This window comes from Pecten maximus, unplaced genomic scaffold (genome assembly GCF_902652985.1).
Source record: "Pecten maximus unplaced genomic scaffold, xPecMax1.1, whole genome shotgun sequence".
NCBI classification, from domain to species: Eukaryota; Metazoa; Mollusca; class Bivalvia; order Pectinida; family Pectinidae; genus Pecten; species Pecten maximus.
The window spans coordinates 40,356-63,530 of record NW_022982912.1 but is presented as its reverse complement, the minus strand read 5'-3'; the positions used below and the strand labels follow the sequence as shown (position 1 = coordinate 63,530).

Below are 23,175 nucleotides of genomic sequence, written 5' to 3'. Positions count from 1 at the left end.
TCGAAATCACTGTCACAATTCCAGGCCCAGGTCAACAGTCGGCGTCCTCACTGTGACAGAAGAATAAACTTTGACTTATATGGGACTAGATCATAATAAGCTAGTTCTGTTGGTTAGTACAGGGTTAAAGTGTACCACATAACGGGATAAAGGTATACCCGTGTTATACTTATCTAACTCATTATAAAACAAGAGTACCGCATGGCGGTATTATAAACGTCCATCGAATGCCAAAGATAATAGATTATTGTTTATAAATGAATACAGAAATAGAAATGAAATATTTATTGTCCGATTGAATTCAAAATGTTGCCGAAAATTTGTCTGTTTGTTTGTTTGTTTTATTTTAAGTCCTAATAACAGCCAGTGTCATTTAAGGACGTGTCAGGTTTTGTAGGTGGAAGAAATCCGGAGTACCCGGATAAGAACCACCGGCCAACGGTCAGTACCTGGTTACTGTCCCATTTAAGTTTCGAACTCGCAACCCAGAGGTTGAGGGCTAGTGATAAAGTGTCGAGACACCTTAACCACTCGGCCACAGGGCGGAGAAAGTACAATTTCATGTCACAGTAAACAGAAAGAAACTCGAAAGAAATTTGTTGAAAAACTGAGGGAGAGGACTTACAAACGACACAAAGAAGATTAGAATACTTAAAAATGACGAATCAAAGTGTCGCTCAGAGAAACACAACATGTTACGATTATAAAGTCTGTCAAGATCGATTGAAATATATAGGATGGGATCTTCGGAACACACAAATTACTGCTGAAGGAATCACATCTTATAATCATTAAAGTCTACCAAGTATCAAATGAACCGGTTGTATAATGTATGAGATTTACGAGAAAAAAAGCTGACAGTGGACAAAAAAACGGCCGGCAGGACGTCCGCTCGGGTGCAGAGGTACTTGTGAGGAGATTCACCCGTACATTGATGACTTGTGTGTAAAACTCGACTTGTGCGTTGCAGCGCATAAAATAATCGCTCAAAACGTCACGGATGATCAAATCTATGCAAAATAAAATGTGTTGAAAAATGCACCCCACACAATAACGGACCCCGGACAGCCAATGATATTTCAGACAAGACCGTAGATCGTATCTGATTTGTTTACGTTCTGTGTCGTGCTTTCGGAATGCCTTGTAGTTTTCGATGTCCTCGGGAGCTTTCCTTAACATGAACACTGTAAACGGCGGGAAATGTCAAGTTGATCAGCCATGGCCCACTGAGTGATGGAAGCGAACGGCGTGTCAGTTTGAAAGGTAAGAAGCTTTTACGACAAGTTTAGAGGACCAGTATATTATATTATAAGATATTATGAGACCAGGACAGTTCTGAAATGGGGGTAGATCTAACACACTTGAACGAAACGTAGATAGATCGATCAGTCAGGGATCATACTATATTTTTTTTAGATCGATGCCAGCAATGCTCAACCATTTTTTTCCTTAATATGTGTTTATATAAACTGTATCTTATTTTGTTTATCTGTGTTTTCTCATTTCTCATTACAAAACAGAAAACAGATTGGAAATCGGTTGAAAAACAAATTTTCTATGCTATTTTTAAAACACGAAAATCCACTGTCCTAAAATGGCATTATTTTCAAATATACAAAAAACGCGTACTCCATGCATCTTGATAAGTTGAATATGATTTTGTTTGTATAAATGGTGTAAGAATTGGCCAATTGTAATATTCAAACTAAAAACAGAACATTCTTCAAAACTAGGTCAAGTTGACTTCGATATGACGTCGAGTCTTCGTCAATGAAATGGTGTGTTCATCTGTTATTGTAAACGTTTCATTTGTTTAATATTGATGCTTAAATTGATTTGATTGTTTGCTGTGTAATTCAAACTAATGGATTCGGATCATTCCATACAAAACTAGACAGAAAATGTGTATGGTGTACCGCTGTGATCAGGGTCTCTCGGCGCTACTTTCGACCGCCATCTTTGATTTTACGATGTTTTTCAGTGACCCCTGTCTCGAATAAATGGCATTTTCATGTGTTTCCCGGGATTGTCATGCATATTATTATATACCCAAAAAATCAGAAATGCCTAAGTAATACAGCAAGTATGGTCACGCCGTTTGACTCGGCCGGAATCACGGTAATATTCATAATTCAGTTTTTCAAAAAATCGGCATTCCTTACCCTTTTGCCAATTTTAACATACGAAACATAGTTAAATCAATAGGATTCCTTATGGATATTTTTAGGTAATTTATGCGTTTGTACAGAATGATAAAGACAGTTAAATCCTCCGGATACTAAACCCTATAATTGGGGTACGTGTTTTAAAGCGTTTCTAAGATATTGATACGAGTTACCTGAGCCCCGTTCGATTTGCACTCTTCTAAGAAGAGAAGCCTTCTAAGAAGATCGTATTCCGTTATATGTAAATCGAGTAAACCGGGAGAATAAAACAAAAAATAAGCAAGTTTTTAAGTTTTCTCAAACACGATGACACAAACATGTGCATGTATGTGTTATAAATCCTTCTCTAGTGAAACTCATCACTCGCACACTTAAAACATGGTCGCCGCCATCTCGGAAGATAAATCTTTCAGCTTTGAGACGGAAGAGTAGAAGATCTTCCAGAAGCAGAAGAGCTTCAAATCGAGTGACCGGAAGATATCTTCTAGAATCAGAAGAGTGCAAATCGAACGGGGCTCCGCCCTTTGCTTGAGCATTGATGGTCCATCATTCGTGATATCGATGTCAGTTCTTGTTTTGTAAGTTAAATACCTCCTGACCTGTGTAGGAGAACCTCCGAAAAGTTAAACTATAAATTGTTCCTTCACCGTCCAAGATATGATAAGTTTTATTTTACATTTTATATAGATCAATCTATATTTTATATTCACATGTTCAGTTAAACGAGGAATTAAGAATTCAATTGGCGCCAAGCAATCATATCAATTCTGAATTCAAGAATCTAGCTCCAGTTCGACCTATAATATCTATTTTATTTTTTTAAATATCTTAATAGTTTTTGCAAAAAGTTTGTATTAAACTGATAAAATTCTGTATTTTTGAAAACGTCTTTCACTTGTAGATGATCAAGCTGTCTTTGTGGTACAATGTAGGCCCTATAAGGAAAATAATTAAGTTTTAAAGCTACATTAATTAGGTTTTATTGATCTATCAATTAAAACACTTTCTAATAACAATGCAATTATGCTACATCATCCATCAGACAAAGTTCCTTGATCTGAAAATCGCTTGCCAAATCAGATTTTTACTCATGGACTTGTAAAACAAGTGTTGTAAACAAGTGCATGGTTTTCCAGAGCCCTGATCATGAATTACTAGGCTAGTGGTGACATACAAATAAAATTAAATTCTTTCAAATAATTAAAATAAGCTGATTCATGTTATAAACTGAATAATAATTACATGTATAGATCTATTTAATTTATCTATCTGGCAATTTTTTTTAAAGATGGGACGAAAAGCCCCTAAAAGACATGTGGACGTGGACAAGAGCCACTTAAATGGTAAGTTTAATATCTAATCATGTTTTCATACTTATCTTAGAGATCATTCACGTACCGATACCGTTTGTGCAGTACTACTGTTTGCTATTGAGGTTGAATGCAAATAAACAGGAAATAATCTTCTAGCATCACTCAATCACCACGATAAACAGTATAGTACCACACAAATATTATCAAGAATCACATTGTACATGTACATGAAACTGTCACACTTACACTTGCATTTAAACCGGGTCCAATTAAATCAATGCGAAATAGACTCAAATGACAAATAGTCAATTGACATACTCTGAATTTATTCAATCTGTCTCTGGACCAATCAGATTGCAGGGTTTTTACTTGATGCAGAGTTGTTCGAAGGAAATGTTAATGCAAATTTCTTTTCGGACTGACAAAAAAAAATGAAAATTTTGAAGACTTCGGTCGCATACATGTATTTACAAAGATTTCTAAATGTCTTGACATGTGAAAAAAGTTTTCAACATCAATGTTGATCATGAGGGATAATCATATAATTTCACATACATGTAGAACTAAGTAGTAAAGCACTTGGTTAGCTTTTTAAAGTACTACTAAAAAGTACATGGAAAAATTAAGTCATGATCCTATATACATGTAGTTGAATACTCAAGTGTTTATTCATGTACATTTTATATACTATAGCAGGTGAACCTGTACAATTTAAGCAGCTCTTAACATGTAGCCATGCACGTGTAGTATACAATTGTAGTATTCAGTATACATGTATTTTATTGTGGGTTGCAGTCCACATTATTTCGATTGAATATGTCAAGACAGGAAGTGGTCATTGCACATGTGCACATCAAGGAGGACATTCACTGCCATGTGGTTGGTGTTTTAAGGGATAACTTAAAGCTTCAGAAAACACTAATTAATCAGCAAAAGAAAGTTTTAAATGTTTCAGTTATATTTCACATCATACTACCTTTTTAGGTGTGCATTGGCATTTGTACTTGATGCTTCTATTGACTGTTTGATAATAACACAGAACAAAGATGAGATATCTGTTTTTGGACTACAGTTTGGGTCCAGTCTGGATGCAGAAAAAGTGACCTCATTTTGCTGTTTGTATAATATTCCTTTTTCCTGTGATTAATTTGTTTCTGTGGTACATGTAGATATCGCAATGGATATCCCTTATGGGTTTCTACTTTTTCATTGCCCTTTTCAATATTCAGAGGCATGTTCATTTTGTTCAGACTTCAATATTGATGTGCTGGAGTTATTCATCTCGGGTTTTAACGCCTTGGTATTTTATTCTGTCAATGAGTTTTGTGCTTGCGTTTATTTCTGCAATGTTCATGGCTTTACTTACACCAGGTATTTGTGAGGTTGTGCATACATGTCATGTCATGTATATTACACATCATTCATGTTATTATGACTTGTGAACTTGTGATCTCATCAGAAGAGATGTATGCCAGAGAAGCAACAGAAGAAAGGTTTAGTTGCTATTTTTTACCTATCATCATTGGAACTGCAATATTAATAATACTGGCACAAGCTCAAGTTATGGCCAAGACATTGATCTTGGAGTACAGATTTCCAGTAATTATGATACTAATAGTGGTACATGAAAGTGGTAAGTTTATATTCGGTATAGAAACTATATTTAAGTAGCATTGAACATAATTTTATGTGGTTTAAATATATATAATTATGTATAGTGGATACATGTACGTATATCACTCGGCATTGCAGGAATGCAGTTTAACCCTCATTCACAAAATCAGAGTTTATCTTAAGAAAAAAAATGTGTCTAATATGTACACTACAGCCCTCAGCCATGTTAATTAAGTGAAACACTGTGTTTTTACAGTGTTTATTAAGTTTTTCTCTCTAAAAACACTGTTTTTCCACCAGCCACAGTGTTTTTATAGTGTAAGAGATTTACCCCCTGGTGCAGCACAGCATGGATCTACCTTGCCCTTACAGAAGATAACAGTTTGTGGTCTTGGTCAGTTGAGGCCAAGAAATAGTGTCATGATTGAGTGCATACAGCATGCAGAAAGTTACCTGTGTTGTTCATTAGATCATTTACAAAATTACCTTTAAAGTGCATTATCTAACAGTAATTAAAAGGACACACCTGTAAACTTTACACTGTTATTCCCCATCACATGCAATATGCTTGGGCTGTGTATTTTGCCTCCAGCAATATTGATGCTGGTGACAGTTAATCCCCTCTGACACCTCACAGCTAATTTTACAGGTAAAGTTTTCAAACAGTGAAAACATGTCCTTTGTTAAAACACTGTATATATTGTATCTCTATACATGTATCTTGTAAAGAGATATAAAGAATCATGTTAAACATTTAATTCATTACAATTATCATGTGAAAAAATGAAAACAATTCATTTGTTTCCCCCAATAATACATATCCTGAAGTTAGTGTTACACCCCATTGTTATGGACAGAACAGCCCAGACATCTTGGATAATTCTCCTCAGAGATACCTGTCTGTTATGTGTACACTATGACTTAAATATCCTGAAGTTAAGTGTTACACCCCATAGTTATGGACAGAACAGCCCAGACATCTTGGATAATTCTCCTCAGATCTAGAGATACCTGTCTATAAATTGTGTGTTAATAAATGCACAAAAAGTGTTTCTTCTAACCCTACATTGTACCTACCACTATCCTTTTGTTTGTGTGCCAATTAAATATTTACTAAACTTAAGCTTGTTGTTGCAATTTTGAGATATGCATGTATGAGAGTTTTGTCATTTTATAATTTCAGATGAAGTCCTGAAGAAAATGAAAGTCGACAGTCAGGTAAGACTTGCTGTAACAAGTTTTGTAAGTTTTGTGTTTAGCTAGCCCTCTGTTCCTTCATATTAAATACATGAAGGATGCAGCTTTTGGCATGGTTTGCTTATCGGTTGCTTGAACATTTAGCATAAAAAATTCATGGTCAAACGGTGAGATATATAAATATGCCGTTTTGTTTTTATAAAGTTAGTGCAAGTTTTGTAACATTTAAGAACTGTTTCCTCAGAGACACCCGTCAGTTATTTGTGCAATACAACTTACATATCCTGAAGTTAAGTGTTACACCCCATTGTTATGGACAGAACAGCCCAGACATCTTGGATAATTCTCCTCAGAGATACCTGTCTATAAATTTAAATTGTGTGTTAATAAATGCACAAAAAGTGTTTCTTCTAACCCTACATTGTACCTACCACTATCCTTATGTTTGTGTGCCAATTAAATATTTACTAAACTTAAGCTTGTTGTTGCAATTTTGAGATATGCATGTAATGTATGTTTTAATATTTACACGTTGCAATTTTCCTGCATAAACTTTGTTATGACGTTGCGTGTCATTTTCCAACAACAGAGATTGGCATAGCACTACAGCGTATCAGCAATGATTGATGTTTTTCCTATTGTTGATATGTAAATATATAGATTATTTTTTATGTTTTTGACATTCATTGATGTGTATCAGACATCGGGAACCTACATATTCGACATGGTGCGCGAGCGCACCATTGAATATGTAGGCCCCCAATGTCTGTTACACATTGATGAAAGTCACAAAATGAAAAGATAATCTATAAAAATCAGCATTGTTTGTTAACTTGGTCCCATTCATCAATCCCTTAAAAGATTTAGAAATAAGGAAAATCCTTATCTTTAACAACCCTTATTTATTTAATGCTATTATATGTCATATATGTATAGTCAAAGTAAATAGAGATAATTGATAGTTTTAATGAATTTTTGTTTTTACTCAGGAACATCACACTCCTTGTCTAAAAAAGATGGATTTTGTGTGGGCTTCATTGCCAAGATGTGCAGTTCTATGGCCTGTCCAGGTTACAGAAATTCACCCGAACCACATTACAGTATGGGTAAATTCTGATGATGCAGAGTGAGTAGCATATATATATAATATCAATATTGCATTTTTGATTTTTATGGTTTTTAGCTCACCTGAGCTGAAAGCTCAAGTGAGCTATAGGCATCCGCTTTCGTCCGTTGTCCGTCCGTCGTCCGTCTGTAAACTTTTTCTTTAAACGACTTCTTCTCAAGAACCACAGGACCAATTTCAACCAAACTTGGCAGGAAGCATCCCCATAGGAAGCTGCTTCAAGTTTGCAAAAATCATAGGGTTATCTCCCCTTGGGGCCCTATAAAGGGCAAAAATATGGTAAAATTTGGTCAATCTTAAAAAATTATTCTCATGAACCGGCATTCAGATTTGCTTCATATTTGATATGTAGGCTCTTCCTGCCCTAAAGTCTACAAAGTTTGCACACGGAAAAATAAACTTGTTGATAAGCGACCCCACTAGGGGACACTGAAATTTACCAAAATGCAAGTTTGTCAGATTTTAACCTATGTGGTGTTAGGTTGAATGAAGAGAGCTGCAACGATACACTAGACCCACGATTCGATTCGATTTTCGATATCCTCTCCACGATTCGATACATTTTCGATACATTATCATATGACTGGATTTTGTTTGTAAAACATATTCGCTGTAATTGGCCATGCATGAACCGAGAGTACATGTATACACTGGAACTGTCAAGTGTATTCTCGCAGCTGATTGGCTATATTTCACCAAATAGTCCAATTAATGGAAACAACAGGGCTGTAGCCTTGTTGTAAATGTATTGAATAATGTGTACCGTATCTGATAAAAAAAATTTCATTTACATTTAATTTCCTGCATTCTGGTGTGTTTTCACTGCTGATATCTACTTAAATGCTACAGCAATCAAATGCTTAAATTTACAAATTTAATTTCTTATAGTTATAAATCAGAATTTTAACTTTAATTAAAACTGCTGCATTATTTCAGATTACATATTAAAATAAAAATGATATGTAAAAAAAAATATGCACTTTGGGGGGTTTGGGGTTAGATAAGTTATAAAGTAAATAAGTTAAAATGTTTTTCTCCCTAGGCCTGACAAGAGAAAAATATTTATTGGTAAAATTATATAGAAAGCTGTAGAGCTTATTGTTTACATTTTATTTGACTCAAACTGCGATTCTAATTGGTGGTTAAATATACATACGTTCATATAGATATAGTTGTGAACATACATGTATCGCTGTACTAGCTAGCTAGCAATTCATTGTAAAATGTTCAAGTATTTGATTTTACCTCAAGTCTCCTATTCAGAATAAATAAACAAAAAAATCATTTGTATGGGCAGTGATGGGGTCGCAGCGATCATGTTTTGCACTGTCATCACCTTGTCAAAGACCGCAGGCTGTGTATACATCAGATTGAGAGCACCTACTTCCGGTTTCGTTTTTATCAGCTGAAACCAATAAATTAAGCTTTGGATGTGTCAACACGTTTTAAAATCATAGCAGTTAGGTTCTATGTTTGTCAATTTCATTATTTATTGTGTTATTCCTTATTGACAAGTTTTCAGAAATGTTAAACAATCGTTTGTTGTCGGCTCATTGTTTGTCCACCAGATGTCGCTAGTAAGCCAAACACTGTTTCAGGTCTACGGTGAGGATCGAACGATAGCTTGCAGAAATGTTTCACTCACAATCTACATAAATATTAAAGAATATCTAGATATTTAAGCATTGAACTGCTTTCACTTGGAAGTTATGGGCTGATGAATGCCAACTGGACAAAGGCAAATTTAATGAAGTGCGCTAGCGCTTCATGTTGAATTTGCCTTTGTTCAGTTGGCATTCATCAGCCCATAACTTCCAAATGAAAGCAGTTCAATGCTTATATTTACATTTGACAACGAATTTGAAAGACTATAGCCAGAAATTTGACTCTGATAATGAATGAACAACGTATTATCGTCAAAGACGGAACAGCCTTTTCAACAGCCATCTTTCGTTATCGCCGACGTGACAATTATGACGTCACTATAATAATGACGTCATAATAAAGATTTGGAAGTTATGGACTCATAACTTCCAAGTGAGCATGGTAAAGTTATATAGTGGGGCTGCAGTGTAAATGTAAATATATTACAATGAACTTGTTGTGGAGAATTTTAATTCTGATGTGGACATGTCATTGCCATAGTCAAAAAGACGAAATTAAAGATAGAAGTTGCCGGCGATTGTGGTGAAGTACACATCGATTTTCACTCTTAACAAGCTTACGGAGTTAGTATTAGATTGTAAAGTTCGAATCGTGGACGTATCGAAATTCCGGAAAACGTATCGTGAATCGAATCGTGAGAGAAAATATCGCGACTCGATCGTATCGCGGTGAATCGTTGCACCTCTACTTGCCCACTAGAATTAAGACAGCAAAAGGAAATGAACAAGGAATAAACAAGCTTAGGAAAAACTATTAAAAAGAATCTAGGATGATAAAAATTTGTTTATATCACAGAGAAAATGCAGCCATAATTTGCATTGAAATCTACAAAAGTCATGGACCTAAAATGTGTTTCATCTACGAAGCTGTTGGAAGTTTTTGTTTGTACATGTAATTATATATCACAGAAAGTACAACACTAAGTTCAATTCTTTTGATATCTACAAATTAGACAGAAGAAACGTAAATCATGCTCACTTACCTGCACAGGATACATGTACATGCAGGTATTTGTGTACACCTGTTAAAATCAACACAGGACCGGATTTTACTAACTTCTAGAAACCAACACCTCTGAAAACCGACATTATTTACATGTCCAAAGCAGTGTCGGTTTTGGGAAGTAACACTGTATTTAATAAAATAACGCTTTTAATTATTTGAATATTTCCAAACTTTAACAATATGTTTATCCTGATTATTCATACTTTCTAGTAATTTTCTTGTGTACCAGTTTCTTATTCATTCAAATGAATGCATTTCAGATTTATGATCCCTCATAAGAACATACATGTACTTCCGATGTGCAATCTGGATAGTATGAAAAAATCCTGTGTCGGTAATGAAAAATATGCATTGGGTTTTGTTATGTTTATGTTTCTGTTATACATGCAATTTTCTAAATAGGGTTATTCCCACTTGTATAGTAAAATAGCCCATCCTGTCAAAATAAACAGGACGATTTTGAAAATATGGGTCAAAAGCCCATGATGCCTCGATGGCAGAACCCTGATAAAACACTATATGCAATAATATTTCAATCTGTAAACTGTGTATGCTCTGATCTCCCCTACAAATATTTACTGCACTATATAATGTGATCATGATAGGTGACATTTTACTCTTCCATTCCATTTAAATAAATGAGAATTTCAATGCCCAAGTTGCTCAATTTTTTCCTAAGTAATATTAAAACCCTTTTCACTATTAGTCTAGTACTCGCATTTAAATTAAGTTTTTGGCTTCTTCAGACTACTATTTAAAACCGATTGACTCTAAACTTTGACCTTCTACTGACCTTCTCATTGAAAAACTTTGAAATCAAAGACATAACTTTTATCTTTAGGTACAACATGAAACACAAGTGTGTACATATTAGTGTCACTAAAATTTTAGAGGGGCAGTGTTTGGATGTGGCAAAGGTTTATGTAATTTAACATTGTTTGTGTGGCTTTTATTGCAAAAATTACCCTGTTGAGTAATTTTCAGACTTAAGCTATAAATATGGGAACTTCCCCCCCGAAGTTATATAAAAAATTCTCAACCTGAACCCGACTTTTACGTTTTTAGTGATCCACTTGTGAAGAATTTAGACACATGATCTCATGAATTTTAACATGTAAATGTATTGTGAAATGGTTGAATTGAATTCATTATATAAGGTAGTTCTAGAACAAGAACTTTGAAAATTGTGGTAAAAATGAAATGTTTAAAATTCAGAGGGACCGTTTGAAATAGATATATATGACACTTAAAAAGTATCTATTTATGACCAAAAGACTCATCACATCTTTGATATGATTAAGTGCACTTAGCGTATACATGTACACTGTTTACAATATTATTGCATGTAGGGTTTTTTTCTGCACTAGGCAATGTTTTAGAACACATGTTCTCTATTGATTTGGAGATGTCTTTGCATAAAAACATTTTTACTGTGTCACATTTTTGTTATATGTTTTATAACTCCCCAATTTATGAGTGGGGCTATAAGCAGCATTAAAGTTAATTGAATGAAAATCATTTCTCGACCATTTTATTCATGCTGCTCTAAAATGCTCCAATCCGTGAGAGCTGCTTGATTTGTTGATGCTTGTTTTATGTTGATTTTTGCATGATTTCATTTGTAGTCCGTCCTCTTTATAACAACATATTTACATTAAATGTGTGTTTGGTCTATTTGATATAAGTAATAGTTATATATCAGCTGTAATTCTATAAAGTCACATAATCACAATTCGATTTCCACTTCTGGTAACAAATTAAAGTGATAGTTTTAAAGTCTTCAAATGGATCAAAGTAACGCAATGTTAATAAAGAGATGGAACTGTTGTCTGAAGTGGATTATGGGCCATATGAACCCCATTCATATGTGTAGATAAATAATTATGATGTCCTGCTGAAAGTCATTCTATTTATCTACACCTAAATGGGGTTCATATGGCCAATAATCACCATCAGACAACAATTCAATTCATATGTAGCTCACATGTCCTTGGTCCAGCTGGTCGTAAATTTTTCTTTAACCAACTTATTCTCAACCACTTTAAAGTTCATGAGTATTAAGAAGCACTGACAATGCCAATTTCTTCAAAACAATCAACATAATTTAATAGCTGGTAACATTTAACATGTGAGCACCTTACAGTTTTTTATACTCTTGTTTGTTGACTCTGGTATGTAGATATATTGTGCATGAAGTCAGTTTTCTAACTTAAGCTTTCACCTGTTTTGAAATAGAGGTCTTAGGAAGATTGTTTGCAGCAACATATATGTATAACTTTATACAAACATTCCTTATGAGGTCCCAACCAAGTACATGCAATGTAAAATATTAAGGAAACAATGTCTTTAATACATTTTATGAGGTGAATTCATTGCAATGCTAGACAAAGTATTTTTTTAAGAACGTTAATACACGAGTGGGTAGTCTATACTATGATGTCACAAAATGTAATGACTCCTTGAGGCCCAGCCAATTGTTATGCAGAAGGCAGAGCTTATCAATGATTTTATTTCATCGAGGTATGAAAATATTCTTTAACCATTCAGAGTGCCTAAAATGAAGGTAAATCAACTAAAAATTAATTATTTCTGTATATAAAAATACTGTTTAATAATCTCTGATTTTGATATTTTATAAACATAATATTAATGTTTTATCTCAGCTGCACTACTAAAGAAGAGGATGAAAGAAACCTCAAGATGTTTTCTTAAGGATCTGGAATGGGCATTTGGTAACTATGCTTTCTTTGCTATTTTACATTCCGTGGACTTCCTGTTCTACATCCATATGTGTACCTGTACAAGGTTGTCATTCAACAGCTTTTCATTTGCATATACATCATGTATAGGATATTCAATGATTTTCTATCCAGTAAATATATATTTCACAAGTTATTATTTTCATTTGTGCGTAGCACTAGTGAGAATAATAGAATCTATCACTAGTAATGGTGTGGGATAGAGAAATCTCACACCCGAGGACATAAATTTGCCGTCTAAGACGAGGTTTACCGAGTCTTACTCAATTACACAATTAATCTATGCCCAAGGGTGTGAGATTTCTCATTCCCAAACCATTACTAGTGATTGATTTTTTTTTCTCACACCTGAACAACAGAAAATATGAAAATTTAAGACTTATGAAGTGTTTTACAACACGTTAAATTCTGTTTATGCGAGTACTAAAAGATCTTCAAACGTGACGTCATAATCAACGCACGAGCTGTCTCACCCTAGGTTGAGACAGAAAAATCTCAAACAGGTAAAACTACGGGAAAACCCAATCCCAGGTGTGAGAATATATATAATGCGAAACAGTTGAATTTTCTATTTTATGTCATTTTCAATTTCCTGATAATTCTTACCAAACAAAAGTTCTGACATTAAACTTATGGATTATGAATAAAGATTTATGCATTTGCATAGCATGTAAGAATTTCTATCAGAGATGATGTAAGTTTTTTTACTTTTTATCAGTTTGATAAATCATGTAGTAATTGAAGTTGATAGTTTGTGCATCACCTTGGAAGCCTGATGGACACTTCGGGTTTAATGGTTCACTTTGTCTGTCCCCTACCGTAGGTGTCTTCAGTCACACTTTAGTGTTGCACAATTTTTTGCCACTCCTCAACTACTGTAGATTACTTATTTTTAGCGAGGTAATATATTTCGCGTTAATTTGTGAAGAGGGTCATTCGCGAATTCATAATACTCACGAAAATTATAAAGTGTATATTATCCCTATATAAATAACCTGTTTTACGGACTCAACGCGAAGTTATATGTTGAGAAGTTATATACTCACGAATAAGTCAATGGCGTGTTCCTCGCGAAATGTGGTACTTGCGAAAATATTGTGATTTACAGTAATCAATTTGTGAATTTGGTATATGGCTTCAACCTAGTTGGTTACAGATGGAGTTCGAATCTAAGCTTGAAATTTCATTTCATGTTCTAGTTATGGCCAACTGTAACTTTGTATATGTTACATTAAAAAGTTGACAGATCGCTTTTATTTTGATACTAGATCATTATCTTGGTATTAAACTTGAACGTAACAGCTCCAGAATTTTACTTTCATGAAAAACAATTTAATGAGCTTCACTTTCTCTGATGGTTAAATACTTTTCTTGTTATAGGTGCGAGATTAACATCTGATGCACAGCAGACCAGTTTAACATCGGATGCACAGCAGACCACTTTGACATCTGATGCACAGCGGACCACTTTGACATCTGATGAACAGCAGACCACTTTCCCATCTGATGCACAGCGGACCACTTTGACATCTGATGCACAGCGGACCACTTTGACATCTGATGAACAGCAGACCACTTTGACATCTGATGCACAGTGGACCACTTTCCCATCTGATGCACAGCGGACCACTTTCCCATCTGATGCACAGCAGACCACTTTGACATCTGATGCACAGCAGACCACTTTCCCATCTGATGCACAGCGGACCACTTTGACATCTGATGCACAGCGGACCACTTTCCCATCTGATGCACAGCGGACCACTTTGACATCTGATGCACAGCAGACCACTTTGACATCTGATGCACAGTGGACCACTTTGACATCTGATGCACAGCGGACCACTTTCCCATCTGATGCACAGCAGACCACTTTCCCATCTGATGCACAGCGGACCACTTTCCCATCTGATGCACAGTGGACCACTTTCCCATCTGATGCACAGCAGACCACTTTCCCATCTGATGCACAGCAGACCACTTTGACATCTGATGCACAGCGGACCACTTTCCCATCTGATGCACAGCAGACCAGTTTAACATCGGATGCACAGCGGACCACTTTCCCATCTGATGCACAGCAGACCACTTTCCCATCTGATGCACAGCAGACCACTTTCCCATCTGATGCACAGCGGACCACTTTCCCATCTGATGCACAGCAGACCACTTTAACATCTGATGCACAGCAGACCACTTTGACATCTGATGCACAGCAGACCAGTTTCCCATCTGATGCACAGCGGACCACTTTCCCATCTGATGAACAGCAGACCACTTTGATATCTGATGCACAGCAGACCACTTTGACATCTGATGCACAGCAGACCACTTTCCCATCTGATGCACAGCAGACCACTTTGACATCTGATGCACAGCGGACCACTTTGACATCTGATGCACAGCAGACCACTTTGACATCTGATGAACAGCGGACCACTTTGACATCTGATGCACAGCAGACCACTTTGACATCTGATGCACAGCAGACCACTTTGACATCTGATGCACAGCGGACCAGTTTCCCATCTGATGCACAGCGGACCAGTTTCCCATCTGATGCACAGCAGACCACTTTGACATCTGATGCACAGCAGACCACTTTGACATCTGATGCACAGCGCACCACTTTGACATCTGATGCACAGCGGACCACTTTCCCATCTGATGCACAGCAGACCAGTTTAACATCGGATGCACAGCGGACCACTTTCCCATCTGATGCACAGCAGACCACTTTCCCATCTGATGCACAGCAGACCACTTTCCCATCTGATGCACAGCGGACCACTTTCCCATCTGATGCACAGCAGACCACTTTAACATCTGATGCACAGCAGACCACTTTGACATCTGATGCACAGCAGACCAGTTTCCCATCTGATGCACAGCGGACCACTTTCCCATCTGATGAACAGCAGACCACTTTGATATCTGATGCACAGCAGACCACTTTGACATCTGATGCACAGCAGACCACTTTCCCATCTGATGCACAGCAGACCACTTTGACATCTGATGCACAGCGGACCACTTTGACATCTGATGCACAGCAGACCACTTTGACATCTGATGAACAGCGGACCACTTTGACATCTGATGCACAGCAGACCACTTTGACATCTGATGCACAGCAGACCACTTTGACATCTGATGCACAGCGGACCAGTTTCCCATCTGATGCACAGCGGACCAGTTTCCCATCTGATGCACAGCAGACCACTTTGACATCTGATGCACAGCAGACCACTTTGACATCTGATGCACAGCGCACCACTTTGACATCTGATGCACAGCGGACCACTTTCCCATCTGATGCACAGCAGACCACTTTCCCATCTGATGCACAGCGGACCACTTTGACATCTGATGCACAGCGGACCACTTTGACATCTGATGCACAGCAGACCACTTTGACATCTGATGCACAGCAGACCACTTTGACATCTGATGCACAGCGGACCACTTTGACATCTGATGCACAGCAGACCACTTTGACATCTGATGCACAACAGACCACTTTGACATCTGATGCACAGCAGACCACTTTCCCATCTGATGCACAGTGGACCACTTTCCCATCTGATGCACAGCAGACCACTTTCCCATCTGATGCACAGCAGACCACTTTGACATCTGATGCACAGCGGACCACTTTCCCATCTGATGCACAGCAGACCACTTTCCCATCTGATGCACAGCGGACCACTTTCCCATCTGATGCACAGCGGACCACTTTCCCATCTGATGCACAGCAGACCACTTTCCCATCTGATGCACAGCGGACCACTTTGACATCTGATGCACAGCGGACCACTTTGACATCTGATGCACAGCAGACCACTTTCCCATCTGATGAACAGCAGGAGACAGGTAGCATGGAATGCCATGATCTTGACTGGCTTATTGCAGAGACTGCTTCAGATATACATGATCCTGACTGGCTTATTGCAGAGACTGCTTCTGATAGTGGTGACAGTGAAGAGAGTGAAGGTAGTGAAGATAGTGAGGTGTATCCCATGTTGTCTAGAAATATTGCCAAAAAGAGCAATACACCTTCAAATAATGTACCACAGCAGGAAAAGACAGATAGAACTGCTGAGTCAAACATTGAGAATGAGCCTTCATATGATCATAGCACTGAAAGTGAAAGTGATATTGAAGAAGAAACAGTGCTTAGAGATAAAAAAAAGCCAAAGTTGTACATCAAGAAAGTCATGAAGTCTGACACTTCTAAAACTGGAACAAAGAAAAAAGTGAATAGGGTGTATAACAGTTATCAATTTTGTTCTGTTTGTGGTATCAAGGTTTCCAACTTTGCACAGCATTTAGAAAGAAACCAAGTTAAACATGAAGGTGTCTCATCTATAAAAGAGATCAAAGAAGAAAAAGATCAAAAGAAAAAAAACAGACTCCGTACATTGATCAGAGCCCGTTTTAATCATGAATTCAACATGAGAAACATAAAACGGGAAAAAGGAGAAATACTCCTGGAAAGACGTCCAACCTCATCATTCATTTTGTCAGATTATGGCCCCTGTCCTGCTTGTTTACTCTGGATGGGGAAAAAATTGATACAGAAGCATCAGAAGACATGTCCTGCAAAGACCAAGGATATGGAAACCACAAAAACAACCTCAGAATTATTAACCGCATCTGATACAATTTGTCAAAGGATTGAACCAATAGCAAGTAAAAAACTTGTAAAAGAAGTATTCCAAAAAATGAAAATGGACGAGGTAGGAAAGGCAGCAAGGGATGATATTCTCATAGTACAATTAGGAAACCAATGGATGGAGAAAAATATAGGTAACAAATTGAAGCGTGGAAATTATACTGCAGAAATCATTCGACTTGTGTCTAGGTTACTTCTGAACCTCAAAGCTATTAAACCACTTCCCTTAGGTCCTAATGGTGAAAAAAGAACATTCTGGGACTACTTAAAACCAGAACATTTGGAAGCGATCGTGACAGCAACCTTATCTGTTGCATCCCCGTCCACATATGATGAAGACAATTTACAACACCCAAGCAACGCAATCAAACTAGGCTTTGACATAAAACGCTTGATTTGTGGGAAAATTGGGTTGGCGATTATACAGGGCGACAAAGCAGCACGTGACGATGCGGAAAACCTCCTCAGAGCAATGAATATATACTGGGCAACACGAGTCACAAAATTAGCCAGAGTACTTTTGCAGCAGAGAATATACAGAAAAAGCCATAAACTGCCAGTGCCTGAAGACATAAGAAACCTCAGCCTTTATCTGAAGGCTAAGATTGCAGATATGGATTTGTCAAACAAAAGTCTGGACAATTTTCGTAGTGTGGGGGAAATTGTATCTGCCAGATTGCTTATGTACAATCGAAGGAGACCTGGCGAGCTTCAGGCAATTGGGTAAGATTTCTTTCAGTTATGTTTAGAATTGAATTTGGAAAAATGCCTCAGAAATCGCCCCGTGTCCATACGTCGTCCATCTGTAAACAAAAAGTACTGAAGGAATCTTTCCAAAATTTAATTCAAAAACTTACTAGTTCGGATGAAAATCTTAAGTGTTTTTGCTCAAATTATTGCAGAAGAAAATGTCTTTTTTTTTAGTCTGAAATAACCTAAAAACTTGTTTTATTGTTGAGGTAATTAGGGTGTAATGCAGTTTCAGCCTTTCTCCTGTATGCCCACTTTCATATCTGTATTTTTAGATTGACAGACTATAGGGAACGAAAAAGGGGTGATGATGCCATGGATGCTGGGCATTTGGTTGGAGGTTATACTGAGTTTGAAAAGAAACTGTTGGAGAACCAAGTTGTTATCACAGTGCGAGGAAAGGTATAATCAGTAAAAGTTTATCTGAATCATTTGAATGAATATGGTAAAACTTGTTTAAGGCACAAAGCATGGCCAAACTAATTAGCAAGCATGTATAGTGATGTTTGATGACAATAAAGTTGTCGCTTTCGACCAACAACGTTGATAGCATGACCGTCAGTCCGTGTAACCACAAATGTGGGAAGGTCTATGAAAATAGTCATGTACAGTATACATGTATTTTGAGAGGGGAAAGTGAAAATTGAAATCTAATGTACATATTGTTCAGAGGCTTATTTATTGGTTATTGAATGAAAAATCATTCTTTTCAGACAGGAAAAGGTGTACCTATTATTCTTCCAAATGATACCATGTCAGCCATGGAATACCTGACAGATGAGGATACCAGAAAGTGTGCAGGGATTGATGAAAAGAACATCTATGTATTTGCCTCAAAAGGTTTGTTTAATATTTACATATTTTTATTGGTATCAAGTTTATTGTAAACCTCACATGATAAGTCAGTTGATAACAACAATGTGTCAGTAGTTGGTGGGTAGACCAGGATGAAAGCTATTTTTGACAGCATGATTGCCTTATAAAAAAAACATTATATTTTGTACCTGTAGTAATCTATGATACCCCGGTACATAACCAATGTAGGGGGGGGGGAAATGCAAAATAAAAACAATTTTCAACCTGCCTACCCTATTTTTGGGATGTGAAAGTAAACATGCATAGTTATGATACAATTAGCAGATTATGTAATAAGCTGGTTTCTTCCTGATAGTGTCCAAAGTTATTTGTAGGCAGAGACCGATTGTTTGACAGCATTGTTTGAAAAATCATAAATATATTATTGTCCCTAAACATTGAATATTGGGAAAGATTGATGATACACAAAAAGTCATGTTAGATGATATTCTAAACATGATAATATACTTAATATGTTTTACTTTCTTGTGGTTTTAATCTTTTAATGTTTGTAATATAATATACTGGATACTTGGTAAACTTTTGTGACATATATTTTTGATATAGTTATTTGAAGTGTGAATCCACAAATGAATCTTTCTTAATGTGAAAAACTTTCTACAATTTTCTTATTGTAATACAGAGCAACCCGCTTATTTGCATACCCCTTTTTCCACGACAAAATATGCAAATAACCGGAGTATTCGTATAGGCGGAGTTGGGTTTTGGCCCCTCTTATACACTATGTAGATCGTCAGGTAGGTACTCAAAATGGGCGCTATATGATTGTTTACGTTATTTGCATTAACAATACATTTTAAAAAAAAACATTATTTAAAATATAAGAGTTAATACGAAATACATGGGTTGTTATTCTTTGTAAATGTACAAATATTTGCATACACTTCATCGTTTACTACTTGTCACTCCGAGTCTCTGGGTCCGATATCAGTCATACGCGCGTGGGTTGGCACTACGATGTACAATGTCATCGTTTCAATTAACATTCATTATCGTCTCGAGATGCGTTGTGTTCCTGCTATGAGTATATTAGTTGTTTGATCATAGATGATGAACTGCTGAAGCAATAGACTGTCTTAAATGACCGTGACATGTTATTGTCGTTTGGGTTTGTTTTGGAAAATGGCGCACACAAACAAAGAGTTGTCGTTCATTACACATATGCCCCCACAATGCAACGCGCCTAGTAAACAATCATGGCGATCGCAACCTGCCTCAGCGAGTGTTCAAGTGCACAGAACACAGGTTTGGATCGATGCTATAATTAATAAACAAATCTCATCAAAAGATGAGGCATATACATATTTTATTCAGTAATTCTTCTGCACATTGCTACTGATATGGTCTGAATAATAACTTAATGTCGATATCGATGCATCGAACGTAACCTGTAATGACGAAGTGTGAACCAATGATAAGATAACGTTGTACATCGTGTCGAATCAATATGTAAGTTGAAACACATTTCATCAAACTTTTATTAAGGGAAAATCACAAAAGTACCCTAAAATCAATTAAAATTTTCGATTTTTTGGAATTTTTATATGCATATAAGCGGGAGTCGGTGTTTTAGTCGATGCAAATACACGGGATTAAAATACAAAGATAAAGAAGGAAAAAATCGGGACCTGAGAATTTTATGCAAATAAGCGGGATATTCAAATAACCGATATGCAAATAAGTGGGCTCCTCTGTATAGTTAACATTATTACCATAAGTCTATTGAAATACATATGTTTGTACTCTCATATGTATTTTTTTTCTTGTAATAACTCTGGTTTAAATGGAAATCAATTAATCAAACCCTATTTATTTTGGTGATGTGAAAGTAATTATGCATATTTCTATGCTGTTTGGCCTAACCTTCTTTTAAAATGGTTTAATTTACACACCATAACTAAATTGACATGTTAGATTTCTACATTTGGTTTCAAATTAATATACGTATTCATTGCATTTATTTTAATACACCCATGTTAACTTGTTTGGCTTTGCTATCACTTTTCCTGTGTTGTATATATTCATGAGTTGCACCCTACTTACTCCATTCGTTTTTGTAATTATCCCCCAGCATTTTTCTAAAATGGGATATTAATTTGGGTTTGTCCGTCTGTCCATGTGTCATTTCCAGTGGATAACTGCCACAAATATTATCTGATTTTCTTGAAACTTGGTGACATGATTGAATACCAGAAGAGCTCTGTCAAGTGTGATTGCCAGATTTGGCGGACATTATTTGTGGAGTGAAGGCCCCTTGATTGAAGAAAAATGTCATTTTCTTCCGTTTCTGCAATAACTGCTACAAATATTATCCGATTATCTTGAAACTTAGTAACAAGACTCAATGCCTAAAGGGCTCAGCCAAGTTTGATTGCCAGATTTGGTGAACATTATTTGGGGGAGTTTTGGCTCCTTGGTTATCGAAAAATGTCATTTTCTGCTGTTTCCATGCAATAACAGCTTGAACATATAACATAACCCCTTTAGAGTTTACTAACAATATAATTACCCCCATTAAGAATTGGGGAGGGGGGCAATCGTGGGATTTGAATTCCATGAATTTGCTTCTTACCAGAAAGTAAGGTGAATAGTTTATCTAGATCATGATGAGCTGTCGGTCTCATGTACTTTTTTCTGACTTAATTGATATTGTATCTTTACAATTCTAGATCCCTCATCACATTGCTTCATTGCAAACATTCCTGTTTCAAAATAAGCATTCCCAATGTTCCAAAATATTCTCAATTACCAGCATATGTGGGTTGCACCCCATATTCCTTGGGCAGATCAAGGTCATGTGACATTTATTTCAAAGATGGAGGACAATGCAGAATCATTGAATTTGCTTGTGTCTTTAATTTTGATGGCACTGATTTTGATAATAGTTGTAGGTTTGGTTGTAATTGGGTTGATGGTAATTTTCTTCAGGCGTTGGACTCGACTATTTCTTTTATGTCTGCACAAAAAATGAAATGATGTGTATTTCGTTTGTCACAAATAAGTGTACATGCGTCTTTCAAGCAACAACATTGACATCTTTCAAACCATTTAGTTGTTTTTGTTTCCAATTATTTTGTTCTCCAAACATCATTAGAAGCAGGTTATGATATTACCATTTTCAAATCACCTCTTATCATACCACGACCTGATACTAGGTCTGGGACTAATAAGGGTATATAAAGATGTCATATACAGGCATTGTAGTAATGACGTTATTTTTATTTAACTTTGCTGGGAGAATTTTTAATGTCTTTTTAATGTTTTATGTCCTGAACGTATGCACTCCTCATCATGTTTGTAAATGCAATAATGCTTGATTTTTGTATGGTCTTTCTTATAGGCGAAGGTGTAGTCCGTGCATATGATGCACTAGCAAAAGCATGTAACAACGCAAACCTGAGCGATCCAAAAACCATAACAAGTACTAACCTCAGAAAATACATGGCAACAATAACACAGGTAATTGTAGTTTGTATTGAATAAACAAATGCACCTACTTGAGAGCTTAAACTTTAGAATGAAGAATATGTTAATGTCTTACTTACAAATTAGTTTTTGCTTTGCTTTTGTTTCAGGTTCTGGATCTTAAACCGAACGAAATGGAATGGGTCATTAACCACATGGGCCATTCACTTGATGTACACAAGATACATTACAGGTAGGTTTGTAGTCTAACTAGTCTTGGAGTAACATGCCTTCTGATAGTCCATTGGTTTAATATGTTAAACTATATATATATTATTGTTTATTTAACATTGTACCAATCTGTAAGAAATGGTCACTTTCTCTATATTTTATTCTTGTTAACAAGTAAACACTCTTGGAAATACGGAAATAAACAAATACAGACTGTCGATACAAAATTAATGACTAAATAACTCAAACCCATGCACTAAAATCAACAATTTGTATGGCTACTAGAAATATACAAAACACATTACCGGTATATCCGGGCTTCCAAAGATAGAGATAGGACAGTTAGCCATGCATTTTTTTTCTATCATTGATAAACAGAGATCGCATATATAAT

The 23,175-nt window shown here is 36.3% G+C and overlaps 1 protein-coding gene across 3 annotated transcripts in view; it reads left to right on the top strand.

The window, feature by feature from the left end:
• Positions 1–919: 919 nt before the first annotated feature.
• Positions 920–23,175, top strand: part of LOC117321134 (mucin-12-like) — a 30,477-nt gene continuing 8,221 nt past the window's right edge. The window contains exons 1-10 of one of the 3 annotated variants that reach the window (XM_033875601.1): positions 920–1,263; positions 3,454–3,508; positions 6,276–6,310; positions 7,279–7,415; positions 12,749–12,817; positions 14,225–18,242; positions 18,545–18,671; positions 18,983–19,109; positions 22,486–22,604; positions 22,721–22,803. In XM_033875601.1, coding sequence (XP_033731492.1) covers positions 7,406–7,415; positions 12,749–12,817; positions 14,225–18,242; positions 18,545–18,671; positions 18,983–19,109; positions 22,486–22,604; positions 22,721–22,803 — 4,553 coding nt within the window. In that variant the 5' untranslated portion in view covers positions 920–1,263; positions 3,454–3,508; positions 6,276–6,310; positions 7,279–7,405. Of the gene's footprint in view, positions 1,264–2,830; positions 3,509–6,275; positions 6,311–7,278; positions 7,416–12,748; positions 12,818–14,224; positions 18,243–18,544; positions 18,672–18,982; positions 19,110–22,485; positions 22,605–22,720; positions 22,804–23,175 lie in introns of those variants that run through there. The other 2 variants (XM_033875600.1, XR_004531225.1) reach the window with 2 other exon arrangements.